The following is a 16,822-nucleotide window of genomic DNA, read 5'->3' as shown; positions in this document are numbered from 1 at the left end:
CTAACCAGTCCTCCACTAAACCATATCACTAAGCTCTACATCTAAACATCTTTTACAGACCTCCAGGGATAGTGACTCCACCACTTCCCTGGGCAGCCCATTCCAATGCCTAACAACCCTTTCCATAAAGAAGTTCTTCCTAACATCCAACCTAAACCTCCCCTGGCGCAACTTTAGCCCATTCCCCCTTGTCCTGTCACCAGGCACATGGGAGAACAGGCCAGCCCCCACCTCGCTACAGCCTCCTTTAAGGTACCTGTAGAGAGCAATAAGGTCTCTCCTGAGCCTCCTTTCCTCCAGGCTGAACAAGCCCAGCTCCCTCAGCCACTCCTTGTAAGACTTGTTCTCCAGACCCCTCACCAGCTTGGTCACCCTTCTCTGGGCTCTCTTGAGCACCTCCATGTCCTTCTTGTAGCGAGGGGCCCAAAACTGAACACAGTACTCAAGGTACAGCCTCACCAGAGCTGAGTACAGGGGGACAATCACTTCCCTAGCCCTGCTGGTCACACTGCTTCTTATACAAGCCAGGATGCCGTTGGCCTTCTTGGCCACCTGAGCACACTGCTGGCTCATATTCAGCCAACTATCCACCAATACTCCCAGGTCCTTCTCTGCCAGGCAGCTTTCCAACCACTCCTCTCCCAGCCTGTAGCTCTGTTTGGGGTTGTTGTGCCCCAGGTGCAGGACTCGGCACTTGGCCTTGTTGAACTTCATACAGTTGGCCTCAGCCCATCGGTGCAGCCTATCCAGATCCTCCTGCAGAGCCTTCCTACCCTTGAGCAGATCAACACACGCACCTAACTTGGTGTCATCTGCAAACTTACTGAGGGTGCACTCAATCCCCTCATCCAGATCATCGATAAAGATATTAAAGAGGACTGGCCCCAGTACCAAGCCCTGGGGAATGCCACTAGTGACCGGCCTCCAACTGGATTTGACTCCATTCACCACGACTCTTTGGGCCCGGCTATCCAGCCAGTTTCCAACCCAATGAAGCATACGTCAGTCCATGCCATGAGCAGCCAGTTTCTTGAGGAGTATGTTGTGAGAAAAGGCATCAAAAGCCTTCCTGAAGTCCAGGTAGACCACATCCACAGCCTTTCCCTCATCCACCCAGCGCGTCACTTTGTCATAGAAGGAGATCAGGTTCGTCAAGCAGGATCTGCCTTTCATAAACCCATTCTGACTGGGCCTGATCTCCTGCTTGCCCTGCAAGTGCTGCATGATGACACTCACGATAATCTGCTCCATGAGCTTTCCTGGCACTGAGGTCAAACTGACAGGCCTATTGTTCCCTGGGTCTGCCCTCCGGCCCTTCTTGTAGATGGGCGTCACCTTTGCTAGCCACCAGTCAACTGGGACCTCCCCCGATCGCCAGGACTGCTGATAAATGATGGAAAGCGGCTTGGCCAGCTCCTCCGCCAGGTCTCTCAGTACCCTTGGGTGGATCCCATCTGGCCCCATTGACTTGCCTACATCCAAGTGTTGTAGCAGGTTACCAAACATTTCCTGGTGGATTATGAGGGCCACATTCTGCTCATTATAATATTGTTAAAATACCAAAACACACCTCCATCCCAAAAGCTACCCGCCTCCAAGGTGTGACCACCCCTCACTGAGCATGCGCTCTGAATTTCTCAGAGCCTATTACTTTAAATGGAGATGGGAGAACTTTTCACCAATCATAACTAAGATATGCTTGACTAGAGTTACTCAACCTCCACCTGAAAGATAGAAAATAATATAAATTGGCCTAAGAGAGAGGGGATGTGAGGGGAAATTATGACTGTCAGGGGAGATACCATCCCAAGGGAATACACCATCCAGAGGACTTCCTGACTCCTGGGATCAGTCGATAGGCTGAGTCTTTCTTCCCCCCTCCATTGGGATGCCTTTGGGTGAGATTTGAACATGTGGTTATACTGTGTGTCTCTTGTGGAAACTTAAAAATCTCTGTAGTGTCTTTTTGCCTTTTAATGCATGAATTTCCAGGCTGCGCACCTGTGTCACCTGTGTATTTCATGCATGCTTGCTTGCTTTTGCAGGCAGTCACTATTGCTGGCAATTCAAAGAACGTGTGTACCTGTTGCTGTAATAAATTGCACTTGAATGCGTTGTTCCTAGCCGTGATAGTTCTCATTAAATGCGACTAGAGTAAAGGTGGTTGTATGTTATTGGTGAATCCATGACTGCGGTAGTTCAGTGCTCTGAATCCGACTGGATCCCTAACAGTTCATGTGTTATTGGTGAATCTGTGATTGCGATAGTTAGTACCTTGAATCCCACTGGACCCATAACCATTAGTCAGCTACACCCCTTAATGCGACAGTATGAGACACATTTTGGGGAAGACAGAATGAGAGACAGCTCTTAAAGTTTTAATATTCAGTACTTAATAGTATAACAGATGAGTGAAAAAATTGGAAGAGGAGTGTAAGGCTAGCTTCCACACAGACTTTTTTTTTTTTCTTTTAGCTTCAGGAAAGACAAAGTGCATTGTTAGGCATTATTTTTGCTTGTATACTGTAACTGGTTCATTTCCCCCATGTGTCTGATGTGTGATTTCAGTTTGCATTAACACTTACACATCTTTGTGTTATGGTTGAATGTTGGGACTTTTTTTTTTTTCCTGTTGCAAGTAGGTATTATAAACATTAATAACTTTGACATATGATATAATAAATATTTTTTATTTATTTTACTGTCATATATGTTGTTCTCATCACTGTTCAAGTTCTAAACCCTGTTGTTAAAAGGTAATATTTTTTTTACATTAATCACTTAAAGTCTTAGTGAAAACATCACTTTTTTGTCTTCTCTGCTTATAAAACATAATTTCACTTCAAAAGAATGTCAATACGATGATAAATGTCTTACCTCTGTATAGCTCTCTGAAATAATTTCCAGGTGAGAAGATAGTACTGGATTCCTTAAACTAATAGAAAAAAAAAATGCTCCTATTCAGGGCTTTTTCAAAGAGAGCACTAGATGTTAAATTACCTATTCAGGAAATAAAAGTTGCAGTTTTTGTGAGCGTGTTCTGTACTTGCTGTGAGTAAAGCTTTAATCTGCTGCTACATCTGCCCTGCCCTCTGGTGGTCAAACAAGCCAGCTGAGAGCCTTCAGAGTAAGATTCAGAAATTTAGAGGTGTGTTTTGTTTTGTTTTGTTTCTGTTTAAATTGCGGTCTTGGGGGCCTGTGGTAGTGGCAGGGACGTGCTTCTTTTAAAGTAGGACTGATGCCACTGCGTGTTAAATTGTGGACTTTATTCTTGCTGTATTTTGGTGATCTCCTTTCATATATATGAAATGAAGGTCAAAGATCTGTTTTTCTTAATGCTAGCTTGCCAGTTTTGTCTGGTATTTTTAGATGCACTGAGCTTTGGACAAATAGAGTAGCTGTACTGTTTAATCCCAGTTTGAAGTTTTGTCTCCACTGTAGATTTTCATTCTGGAAATTCTTGGCAGTTGTTCCATAACTTTAATAGGAACATAGATGGAGAATTTTTTTTTCCTATTTGGAAAAAAATCTTTTGAATGTTTCACTAAAGCTTTTCTGCATTTCTCCCTCTGCCTCGTGATTTGCTGTTTATCACTCCATTTATTTTCCTTCCAGTCAAGGATATAGAAATAGGTAAAGTTCAAAATGCCCTAAAGGGCCTAATTAAATTTATTACTGCTTCATTTTGCAGTAAATCTGATATACATAAAACAAGATCGCATCTCTGAATGATAAACCATTGAGGTTTTCTTAAGTATAGACTATGAATCTGATCCTGTGAGCTAGCAGTAACATAAATAGATGTTATGTAATGGTTTACAAAGTCATCAAGAAGCATCAGGTTCTTATGAGGGAACTGCTCAGAGAAAGACTTCTACCACTCTTTTTTTTTTTTTTCCAAGAATATGACAAGTCTTAAACTCTTTTTTTGTCATGCTTAATAAGTGTGGCTTCTCATAATGTGTTATATATCTTTTTCAAGTGATATATATACTAAAGATTCAATGTACAAAATTCAACTGGAAAAGTAATCTGAAACTTCTGCTGAAATTGCAGCTGAATTGAGCTGCCAAGCAGGAGCTTATGCACAGACATATACAGTGCTGAAATCACAAGATATAGGATGGAATATTTAGGTTAGACTCCTAGAAATTACTTGAATAAAAGAAACTATGAAACCTAAAATGCAAATGTCTTACGAATAAAAAAGATTTATTTTTCTTCAGCTTTTGAAACCAAAGGTTTAACAGGGAGAAGATAGTCCACATTCATCAATCTAGAAGAAATAAGCAATTGCAAGCCTGACTATTTGAAAAATATAACTTTATTGTTACAATTTCAAAAGGTGTGTGAATGTCTATGTGTGTATAGAGATGCATATGTTTTTAATGAAATGTGTATTGTATACTTTATTTTTCACTATATTGAGAGGTTTTAACTGAAAGAACTTGAAAGGCGGTGGAACAAATAAAACTTCAATTTCCTTTTTGTTGAAGTGCCATGATTTTTTGATTCTTGATTTTTGAATTATGAACAATGATTCTTTGATTTTTGAATTATGAACAATGTTTACTAAAACAAGGAGAGTATAGCTATCTCATTTATGTATCCTGAGTCCATTAAGGATATAGTGACAGAGGTCATGTCCTGTAAATTCTTCTATGAAGCATTTGTATAGAGCCTTCTCCTGAAGTACTCTGTTATTTAGTTGCAGGATTAGGACTTTTGTTTTTCTAAGCAACAACAATAAAATGTCTTTACCCGGTATCTGCTTTCTTCACAGAACAGCTTTTTTACTAAAAGTGCACAACAAAGGTTGGAAATTTATTCCTTTTCCCATGCAGGTTCATTTTCCTATTGTGCTTGATTAGGATAAGAAAGAACGAGAGGTACAGTGCTATTTAGTTCCTATGTGAAGCTAATAATAATGACCAATGAACTATGTTCATTGAATTGGCAAGGATGCTTGGCTTCGTAAATACCTGTGCTTCATATGTAGCTGTAATAATGTAAACTTCAGATGAGATTAATCCAGAAGTGCTGTTTTATGAGCCTTGGTTCGTTTATGAAAACTGCATGTCACAGTGCAAAGCACACAAACGAGATGAAAGTATTTAAGGCTTCAAGTTTTGCTGTATTCAGAGTTTTGAGAAGCGGCCAATGCTCAGAGGGAAGCATTACTTAAAGGTGACATGGTCACTGCTGCTTTCCCAGAAAGTTGAATAGCTTGTTAGTAACTTCCTTCACAAGTGTTTTCTCCTGTCCTGACAGTAAAAGATCATCCACATATTTGTAACAGTAATACCTCCTCAGGAGGTTGCAATTGCTCCAAAATCTGTTCTAGAACTTGCCCAAACAAATAGGTTGCCCTGTAAACCCCTGAGGTAAAACTGTCTGCCTGTAATGTTGCTTCCACCCCCATTTCAGGGTCTTTCCAGCCAGAGGGGAATGTATCTTTGCTCTCAGGGCCTGAGAGCACTCCATTAATAACACTGTTATTCCAGTCTAACAATTTACTATTTGAATGCCCAATTTCATCGTCAAATCCCTTCCCAACAAGTTAGTCCCTGCCTTGGGTACATACAATAATTGCCCAGTGATCATTTTATCCCCTAGTCTCAGCTTGGTATCCCCCAAAAGTGGCACTGTTATCCCAGCCCCTTCTACCCCCATCACATTTACGGTTTCATTAGTTCATTTAATCCCTGATACTTTACAAGCCAGTAATGACCTAGCTGTCCCAGGTATTGGGTTCAATGGGAAGGTTTGGGGGGGAAGGAGGGAGGCTGCAGTGGCAGCCCCCGTGAGAAAAATCCAGAAGCCTCCCCGTGGCAGATAAGGGACAATTTCATCCGGCCCCAAAGAGGCCCACTGCTGCTCAGAGCCAAGCCATGAGCAATACAGTCCATGCCTCTGTGAGAACACATCCACGAAAACAACCAAACAAACATAAACCTGCTGCTCAACAGCAGCTGGGAGAGCGAGGAGTGAGAAACCTCCCCGCAGACACCAAGATCAGCACAGAAGTATGGGAAGGAGGTGCTCCAGATGCCGGAGATGAAGCACCCCTCTGGGGGGGCTACAGGGGTAAGATATGCTTATCACTGTAAGCATATCTTAATGCTACATTCCTTTCCTCTAAACAACATAACTGTGCAAAAACAACATTTCTATTCCCACGCTAACAGGAACAGAACTGCACAGGTGCAGGTTCAGTCACCCAGAGCTAACTGCATGGCCTGCAGTATGCTGCCCCACAGTTTCTAGGAGCAATTTGGTGGACTGTTGCCGTGTGGAAACATCTGATAAATGTGCCGTGTACATGTAAGTCTTTACCTTGCGTGCAAAATAAGCATAGGGAACTATGGGAATTTGTGGGCAAGCTGTGGTATGGTGGGGACGGGTCAGGCTAGGTGTGCACATGGCCTCAGTTGGGTGACAGCTACTCTGCTTTTCTCTTGCATGGTTGTGGTGGCACACCACAGTGCACAGGTGAATTTGGAGCTCAGTCATGGCAAATGGAGCCAACTGTAGGTTTTGTGGCGAGCTCTGTGTGAATGCAACTGTTTGTGCTGTCTTCTGGCTGCGTGGCCTTGTGAGTGCGGTAGCTGGGTGCTTGGTGTGTGTGTCAGGGTTGGGGTGGGAAGGTGCTGGGGTGGGACACCTCTGGTAGGTGCGTGGGGACAGGTATGGCGTGGGGCACAGGTGGTGGGCACCCCTTGTGTTACTGGCTGCTGCGTGTGCTCCCTGCGTAGGCAGGAATGGGAAATCAGCCCTATACTTTGCCATATAAGCTCACGGGTACGCCCGTGGTGCGGCTACGGGCACACACACAGAGTAATGGAGGGAGCGAGGAGGTACACGCGCTGCTCCCTCACGCCTAGGGCCTCACACAGAAGAACTACACCTCCCAGCAGCCTTTCGCACATCCCGCGCACGCGCACCCTCCGGGGGCTCGGCTCTCCGAGCTGCGGCGGCGCTCGCGGCGCTCACGGCGCGGGCGGGCGGGCGGACTACAACTCCCAGCGCCCCCCGCGCGCATCTTCTGGGTGCGCACGGCGCCGGCCCGGCCGCACTCCGCCGTTGTCGCCGTAGGTGGGTGGGAGGGAGGGAGGGAGGCAGCGAGCGCGGCGCTGAGGAGGAGGAGGCGGAGGTGGTGGAGGAGGAGGAGGAGGAGGAGGAGGCGGCGGGAGGGGGGGGGGGTGAGAGTTGAGAGTTCAGACGCCGCCGCTGCCGCCGCCGCCAGCTCGGACTCATGATTCCCATATGCCCGGTAGTTTCGTTCACCTATGGTGAGTAACGGCGCTGGGGGGGGGGGGGGGGGGGGTTATGGGGGCGGCCGTGAGGGGAGCGGGGAAGGGGGGAGGGGAAGGGGATGCGGGGGGGGGGGGGGGGGGGAGGGGGGAGGTTGTGAGGGGAAGGGATGAGGGGAAGGGGATGCGGGGGGGGGGGGGGGGTGCTGAGGTGCCTCGGCTGACCGGGCTCGTTCTGTCTGTCCCCTGTCCGTCTGTCCCCTTCTCCCCCTCACCCCCTCCTCCTCCTCCACCTCTATCCCCCCCCCTCCCCCCCCTTCCACCCTCCCCTACTCCTGTCATGGCCCCGACCGCCGCCTCCTGTCGGTTACCGCCGCCGCCGCAGTGCCCGGCCGGCTGGGAGAAGATGCCAAAATGGCCACCGGCAACTACTTTGGGTTCACCCACAGCGGGGCTGCTGCTCAGTACAGGTAACCGCCGATGCGCTTCACTCTTTTTCCCCGCCCCGCCCTCCTTCCCCTCCGCCCGGGCCCGCAGCCCCCTTCTCCCCCTGCTCCCTCCCTTTCAGCTCCCGCAGCCTCCCCCCCTCCCCGCACCCCCCTTCCCGAGGGGAGCCTGGGGCTCGCTGCCCCCCTTTTGGGGGCCTCCTCCGCACCCCGTCCCCGTCCCAACCCCCCCCCCCTCCCCCACCCCCCCGGGTGGTGGTGCCAGGGACCCTTCTGCTCGCCTTGCCCCGCCCGAGGGTGTGTTTTGCTTATCCTGCTGCCACCCGCGTCCCCCGTGGTGTGAGGGTGGGGAGGTGGAGCTGGGCACCACGGTGGGAGGAGGAGGAGGAGGATCAGCGGCAGCATCAGGTCCCGAGGCCCTTAACGTTAAAATGGCCACTTGCAGTCAACAACACCAGCGAATTACCGCCTGCCGCCCCCGGGCCCATCTCCTTCAGCTGCAGGGAGGACAGGGTTTGCCCCCCCCCCTCCCCCCCCGTGTCTTTGCCCCCACCTCTGTCAGCGTGGGAGGACAGAATCCTTTAAAATTACACCATCCCAGCTGGTGGGAGACTGGATGGATAGGGCAAGAGCTGAAGCTCGGGGAAATACAGGGGATTGTCTCGTTTCGCTGAAGCAATGTTGTAATTAATGCTTGCCTGAGAAAATAGGGAATGTACTTTCATGGCCAAGCAAGCACCTTTTTAAAAAGATTTCCTTACTTGGTTATCTAGGACCAGGGGAAAGTCTTGGAGTGGAGCTCAGGGATCTGAAACTGTACCTCTTTTATGTAATGCATGACGTACTCCCTTAAATCTTGGTATCTTTGTGCATCAAAGACTGTGTATCGGAGTTGAAAAACAAAAAAGTGATAATTGGTAGCATCTATTGTCTCTTTCTGAAATGAATGCTCTTAATTTGGCAACAAAAAAAAGCAAATTATATAACCAGAAACATCTTTACATTTTTGATTTGTATTGGAGTAGTACCTTGAAGCCAACATTTTAATCCCCATTATTTGTTTTATACATCTCTAATAAAGATCGCCCTAAACACCTAAGTCTTGACTAATGGAAAAAATGTAGTAATAAAGCAAATATATCAGAGGTTATTAACAAACAAATGCAAATGTTAACAAGCTAATGTAATTACTGTTAAAAAAGCTAATGTTAACCATTGTTAACAAGCAAATCAAACTTGCATACCTGGTGTAGTTTCAGGAGAGTACAGTTCTATAGAGGTCTTGCAATGATGCTAAAGTCGGTGCATCTATTCTTTCCTGGAAATAGATATAAAATATGTTTGTTTTCATTTATCTTCAATGTTGAATATTTAAAGGAAGGGATTAAAATTAGCACATCTACTAGTTCTTTTAAGATGAGGTGCTCATGGTGTATTTATGTGTTACTTGACAGTTATAGTGAAATTTGAAACTGGGTTCTCATGGGTTGTAGAACAGATTTTAAATAGCATAGTGGATTTTCTTTTATTTTTATTTTTTTTAAGAAATGATCTTAATGAATGATTCTTAATGAATAATAAACTGTGAGGTCCATATGACTGCAGTTATGGAGATGAATTTTTAAAATTATTTTTGCTTTTGTTGTGAAGCTGAGGGGGTAGGTATATAGACTTAAGAACCTGAACAGCTCAGTTGAACTTTCCTTTTGCATTGTAATATTAGAGTGTGTAATTGGAATAAAGTTCAAGTTCAAAACTGTTTTCATAGTTAATCATAAATGCGTTCTTGAGAAAATGGAAAAACTGATCAAAAGATAGTTTTTCCCCTTTCCTACCACAAGTATATCAGTAAGACTTTGTGTCCTATAAATGGTTTGAATGTGTACTGTGTCTGAAAGTGATGAGACACAGCAACCAGTATTAAAGCAGTCCTTTCTTAAGAGAGAAATTGAATATTTTGATCAAAAACCACAGAAATCACTTGGAGCAGCTGAAAGGGGGTCTTAGATTCATAAAGCAGATTTGACAGGTCCTTAGTGGCTTATTTACTGAGTGCTACAAAATGTATATTCTACTCTAGTATGTTTTAGGTAGAGATAGAGGCCATCAGGGAAAGATAATTGAAGATGTAATATTGCAAAATGCTCTTTAAGCTTGTTACCAGTATTCAAAGTATCACAATATATAAAAATACTAAAATTCCTGCCTCATCAGAAACCAGGATTGTAGAGAATGCGGATGAATGTTTATCTGCTAGCTAACACACAGGTGGGCCTCATAAATCCACAGAAGACTTCTGGCCACAAAAGTAGTCTGTGGATTTAAAAAAGTTGATCAATATAACAGGTGGTTTAGGAGGGAAAATCAGACACTTGCAACTGCGGACTTTGTTTTTTTTATTCTTTTTTGTTATAAGCCAGTTACAAGTTGTCCTAGATCTGACCCTTCCCAGCTCTTGCTGCACTCCCAGCTCTTGTTGCACCCCCAGCCTGCCCGTTGGCAGGACAGAGTGAGAAGCTGAAACGTCCTCGGTGTAAGCACTGCTCTGCAACAATTAAAACATAAGCATGTTATTGGCACTCTTCTCATACTAAGCCAAAACATAGCATCCTACCAGCTACTAGGAGGAAAATTAACTCTGTTCTAACTGAAACCAGGACATAAGTTTTACTGCTCTGGGTTTTATAGAAAGTAACAGAAATGTTCATAATAAACATGATTAGTCACATTTTTGGTTTCTCTCTTGACAAAATGGCTGTCAAAAATTCTGGTGCATTGGGAGGACTTCAGGATACGACTTTAAAGGGAATATCAGTGCTTCTTTATGATGATTTGTAGAATCTTGTTCAGCACTTCAGCTAAGTGCAAAAAAGTCTTTGCAGTTCTTTGTAGGATATAGGCCTTTCTTGGAATATCTCAAAGTGCAAAACCGTTAAATTTTCTGTTGAAAACATGCAGATGGGAATAAAAAGAACTTTGCATCAGAAAGTAGAGGGTCTAAGTAGTTTCTGAGATACAGTTTCAGAGGAGAAAATCTGACATACTAATTGATAGTTGAAAGGTGTTTGCAGCAGAGGTTTTCTGTACTTAATTGCAGGCTCATAGATGACCGGTATGAAGCCTGTTGGAATTCTTTTTTCTCAAAATGTTAAGTCTGATTCACATTAATGGTAGTGAAGACACAACGTATTAAAAGTGTTGGGCTCAAGGAGGTGGCTTCTTAATGTCAAGAAATGAAAAGATGATGAAGCTATTATTGACATAGAAATCACTGCATGTCTTCCTGTGATTCTGGGTTGTTTGTGGCCATGGTGGATCATTTAAATATTGTCTCATCCTTCGTGTGCTGAGTGAATGATCAGTAGCTGCACATATGTTAGATCTTGGGTTTGGGAGATTCATGAGCAGAGTGTTCAGGAGTTGATAACATGTTTACTGTTGTGACATGTAAGCAGTATAGCTCCTGAATTGGCTAGATAAGAAAGGGAATAGATGTCTTTTTTATTTGTTCATAAATATTAGTTTTCATAAAGTACATCTGAAATCTTACCTCATTTCATACTTAATCAAAGGCAGCAAAAGAGCTAAGTGCCCTTTAAACCTATAAATAATGGATTAGAAGCATTCTTGTTCCTTTCAATGTTGTTACTGCATAAAATTTCCTGCTGCCCGCTTCATTTAGAATTCTTCTGTGAACTGCACAGTAATAATATCATGACTTAATGAGAGAAGAATCAGATTATGCAAATACCCATACAGGAAATTTCTCTGAATATTGGAATAGCTTTACAATTTGTACTTTCTGCTGATGGTGGTATTACGACCTAAAGTTATAAATCTGCGTGCAGTGCAAAACTCATCTGTTACTTTTTTCAGTATCTGTTCTAATCTATTTAGGAGTCTGAAATAAATGTGTAATTTGGTGATACCACTATTCTTCTCTTGTGTGTGTGCACATTGCAGCTCACATGAACCACTGTGTGTCTTTGGTTTGAAATGAAGAGCTTAGTATTGGCTTGTCTTTCACATGTTAAAAAAAAAAAAAAAAAAAAAAAAGGCATTCTTATTTTGATGCTGCAGAGTCATTGTTACACTTTTATTTTAAAGTTGGGTGATTAAGATATGGGGATGCTGGTGGAAAGATGAGAGCATTGAGAAACATTTGGATAGAGAAGTGAGCTTTTCTTTGCTTGCAAATGTAATGGTCTCATTTAATCAACCTCGCGTTAAAATTTTGGTTTCAAGAAGATAGAGTAACTATTTGAATTTCATCTTAGTGATGTTCTTACCAAGGCTTTGCTGTAATGAGACAGGTCATAGATGGGAGACCCTTGGGTAGTTAGGAGTGATTTGTTAATTTCAAATTGCTCTCAAGTAGCGTGAATATTGTACATTCAATATTGCAAGGTGTAACACAGAAGGGCAAAGGAAGCTGCTTGGGTCCAGAGCAAATCATGACACTTGTGAGTTTAGGTTAACATGCAGTCTTCTAGGCAGCCATATGGAAGTGAATTCTTACAGTTCTAGCTCGTATGGCATTCAGGTGCTGTGCTTAAAATGAATGGGGAACAAAAGTAATCATAATTTTATCACAGGATGAACCTACTTATATCAGATAGAAAGCATTTACAATTTTTACAATCTGTGAATTTTATGACCCTTGCTGCTCTGAGTTGCATCACATCTTAAAGGATGTGCACTTTTAGTGAAATGAACTTCTTGATATGATCAAGGTGCCTGTATTGCTGATTCTCCTTTGCTCAATCTATGGTAGTCTTAAACCTGCTATTCCATCTTGCTTAATGTACACAAGAAGTGTCCAATAAGCTACTGCTGTTTATGCAGAGATTTTGGTAGACTTGTTTCCAAACCAGTGAAGTGCCACCCTCAAGTGAGATGTGCCAACATTACTAAGGCAATATGGAGCTCTGGTTCTGTTAGTGTGGGCTGTGTGCCAGTTCTGCAGTTGACTATTGACAGGGAGGTGGTGGTGCTTGGGGAGGAAAGGTGCCTCAGTAATAAGAGAAAACTTTGTCGTTTGTAAGACTGAAGTCTGACAATGAAGTGAAATTTGCAAAAGGCTTGTGACTTTAAGAACCAAGAGCTTGGGGAAACTTTTCAGTTGATTCTAAAGTCTTTTGTAGTTGTAACCTCAAAATAGATTGATTGTAACTCTGAGGTGTTAAATTTTTTGTAAAGTTTGTCTGTCACCAGGTAGGGTGAAGTGCAGTTGCATTATTGGTACCTAGAAAAGCAAAGTAGCAGCTAAAGGCAGGAAATATAGAGTGCTTTGAGAATTAAATACATTTTTCCATACTATTGAAGTTTCTATCATCTAATAGAGAATTTGCCAATTTTAGTGTATCTTTTTCTGACAGGGAAAATGTTAGTAGTTGATATTTTTTCAGGCAGATGTGACATCTTGAGCTCAGTTCTTCTTCTGTTGTGCTATCATTGTGAACGTGGCTGTTAACTAGACTTGAAGAAAAGTAATGTTTTGATAATGAAGAAAGCAATATAGGGATGAGCCGTCTGTTGTGTGCAACTGAGTGTGGGGGTGGTAGATACAGAGTGTATATTGCATCACTGTTGTAGATGCTTGCAGCTATGGTCAGAGGTACAGAGAGAAGAAACATTATCTGATTTGATTGGCTTAAGAAGGTGGTGAGAATGAGTGTGAAGATTAAATGGTAAAGGTATATTAAAAGCATGAGCATATTCATCTTTGAGATGAATTATTGATAGCATATGATTTAGCTATGCAGTTGCAGTCAGTACTTTTTGTAATAGAATGATACAAAGATGTTTTTAGAAACAAGGAAGAGGAAGAGAAAGTTAAAATTGCTATAAGGAAATGTCTTCTTCAGGTCATGTGTAGTTGGACTGTAGAATGCATTACCAGAAACTGCTAAAATTTAACAGGATTCAAGAGAGTTGTACACTTGCATACCTTCATGTCTCCGTTTGGATTCTTTGTGAATTGCATTACAATCAATATTCTGTTCACAGAATTGTGATAATAGGAAGTAATAAATTTTGTTGAAGTAATAAAAAAATTATATTAAATCTTCATTAAAGTTTGATGCTTACATTGAGTGACAGGCTACAGAAAAACAGAAGTCTCTTCTAAAATACAAACTAACTTACTGTAACTGAATATCTTATTTCAGCATTTTATGCTGTTTATCGTTCAGGAGAAAAATGTTTAGTATTTTTCACTCTGCCCAAGTTTCATTAACACATCTGAAACTTCATCTGACCAGTTAATTCAGTAGTACCACTTTATCCATTTCTCTGTAGAAGCAGCAGGTTGTAGCGCTTCATGCAGTTTTTGCAGAGTTAGGTCGTACTCGTTTCAATCTTGATGTCATTGAAAGAAAAAACTGCAGAATTATATTTTTAGACAGACATTTTCTATTCTGCTATTGATAGAATAGTCTATGAAACTTTGAAAAATCCCACAGTTGGGTCTCAATAAGTACAGTTTCCTTAATATTAAAATATTTGAAGAGGTTGGAATTTTCAAGAAATAAAGTTTATTTTTTGTCTTAAGTTCTAGATATTTGTATTTTTAAAATTATGTTTGAGTAGCTCAAATGTTGTGCTAAGATGTCATGTAAATGACTTATTTAAATGAAAAAATATGCAAGAAACATAGTGAAGTTGTTGTTTCTGAGGAAGCTTGTAATTTGGGTTGAGACAATTGGTTTTAGATTTACTCTAAAATCTCTGTCCAAATAGCACTCTTCAGAACGCTAAAAATGAAAATACAAGAATGTCCTTTGCCTCTAGGAAGAGTTTTCAATGCTCTAAACCAAGCTGGAATAGCAGCAGAGTTGAAATTTATGTATTGGTTGTTAGTACACATTCATAGGAGATCAGCATTTTTATATTCTATGGTCTTATGTGCATGTGAGCTGTAATTCATTTTTAAGTTAAATAAGTTTGTGTGGTGAAACGCAAGGCTTATAGGGAGCCTTTTTTGTAATATTCTTTGTTACCTTTCACATGCTGAATACCCTGTGTAGAAATTCTGTGTTCTTTTGAAAGTTAATTCCTCTGGCAATAATAGCAAAAAGTACCATATTAAGTTTCTTAATGCATGGCTTGCTCCACAGATGTCCTAATGAGGAAAATAAAGTATCTTATAATCTCAAGTCACCTGAAGTTATCTGGTAAAACAGACAGCATTATATCCACGTGTTACATTTGCTTGATATTAATAATAATAATAATAAAAAAAAAAAAGAAATAAAGCATTAAATAAATAAAGCTTTCTACTTTCAGTGTAATTTTTTAGCAAAGCCTCAATTATTTTTAATAGAAAAGGCCAATATCTGGAAACGGGCAAAAGCAAAGTGTACTCCAGAGGAGGATTTAGTATTTGTTTCTTAAATTCAAGTGCTCTTAGTTCTCTGTCATTGTTAGGAAGATAAATCACAGGAAATCCAAGCCTTCCATCAGTGTTCATTTACAAAAATAACTAACAAGAGGGGTGGGGGTTCTGCTGTATCAGATCTAACAGTTAAAAGTTCCCATCTAAGCTTGTTTTTTGTGGAAGGATACTACTCACTTGCCAATCTTTATTATATAGCTGTTTAAACTAGACAAACTTTTATTATTTTGGAACTGGACAATAATGTTTTGCTAAGTGGACACCAGTTCTTCATTAATTGCTATTGATCAGCAACATCTGCTTCCTGGCTAGCTTGTGATCTACAATAATTTGAAGTGTTCTACCATCATGTGGAGAAAGGAATAAGGACTTTCAAAATGGGGGAAAAAAAAAAAACACTTCTAGAGACCATATTTCTTCTTCTATATCAAAAACACTGCTGCAGTTTCCTTGGTGAAGATTTTTGTGCAGCACAGAAGAGGCTTTGAATCATTTCTTGAATATACCTACAAGCACACTTTTTTATTTTTTTTAAGCTATACTATAGCTTAGCGGATTTCACAGTGTAGAATTGGGCCCTCATAACTCTTCGATGCCTCTGTGTTTTGGAATGGGTCCAGTCTTGTTTAACATCTTCCTTCCCAATCTGGACAATGGGGTAGAGTACATCCTCAGTAAATGTGTAGGTGATACAAACTGGAGGAGTGGTCTACTCACCAGAGGACCATGCAGCCATCCAGAGGGACCTCAACAGCCTGGAGATGTGGGCTGACAAGGATTTGATGGAGTTCAACAAGAAGAATCACAAAGTCCTGCTGGGGGGCAATTCTGCAGAAAAGGACCTAGAGGTCCTGGTGGACATGAGTCAGCAGCATGAGTTGAACACGAGTGAGCAACATGCCCTTGCTGTGAAGAAGGCTAATGGAGTTCTTGGCTGCATTAGGCAAAGTCTTGCTAGCAAGTCAGGAGAAGATGATCCTTCCCCTTTATTTAGTGTTGGTGTGGCTACACCTTGAGTACTGTGCCTGGGTGGTTCTTCACTCCTCAGTACATGAGAGGCATGGACATACTGAAAAGAGCCCAACTGAGGGCAACCTTGGTGGGCCACCAAGGTGAAGGAGGTTCCCTCTGAGCATCAGAAAGCACTTCTCTGCGGTGCGGGTGACAGCACTGGCACAGGTTGCCCAGAGAGGTTGTGGAGTTTCTCTCCTTGGTGGTCTTCACATCTGGACAGCTGGGCATCCTGCTCTGGGTGTCCTAGCTTGGGCAGAGGTTTAGACCACATGTCCTCCAGAGGTCCCTTCCAACCTCAGCCATTCTGGGATTCTTAAAATTTTAACATGGAAAAGTTTTCTATGTTACACAGGTTGAGAATCACAGATCTGGGTATACACAATACCAAATGCTGATACTAACACTGCAGCTACAGTCATGGTCTTAAGTCCAGCTTGCAAAGTATAAAAGCAAAACATGCATCTATCGTGGGAAAACTTTCTTTGACTTCGTGAAAGAAGTTTCGTACAGCACACAGCAATATGGACAAGGCTAACTTCTGCAGTGGCCTTAGCTCTGGGATGAATTCTGCAAGATTGCAGGACAGTGCATCCCTTTACCCTTCAGAATATCAAGTTGATACGGGGTTGGAGTTTAGTGTGGAAAAAGACGTATGGTCACAGCTCACTGCAGAGAGTCTTATCTAGGAGGTCTAATGTCATGGTATTTCATAT

General features: G+C 42.2%; 1 protein-coding gene across 4 annotated transcripts in view; it reads left to right on the top strand.

The window, feature by feature from the left end:
* Positions 1-7,189: 7,189 nt before the first annotated feature.
* Positions 7,190-16,822, top strand: part of ZFR (zinc finger RNA binding protein) — a 47,774-nt gene continuing 38,141 nt past the window's right edge. For all 4 annotated transcript variants that reach the window (XR_014687014.1, XM_084503405.1, XM_084503404.1 and 1 more), the window contains exons 1-2: positions 7,190-7,292; positions 7,639-7,723. Coding sequence is in view for 3 of the 4 variants with exons in the window: in XM_084503405.1 (XP_084359531.1) it covers positions 7,256-7,292; positions 7,639-7,723 (122 nt within the window). In the remaining variant the exon portion in view is untranslated. The remainder of the gene's footprint in view (positions 7,293-7,638; positions 7,724-16,822) is intronic.

The sequence above is a fragment of the Aythya ferina genome (assembly GCF_964211825.1).
Source record: "Aythya ferina genome assembly, chromosome: Z".
NCBI lineage: Eukaryota > Metazoa > Chordata > Aves > Anseriformes > Anatidae > Aythya > Aythya ferina.
The sequence above is the reverse complement of the archived record's forward strand: the minus strand, read 5'-3'. Positions and strand labels throughout refer to the sequence as shown.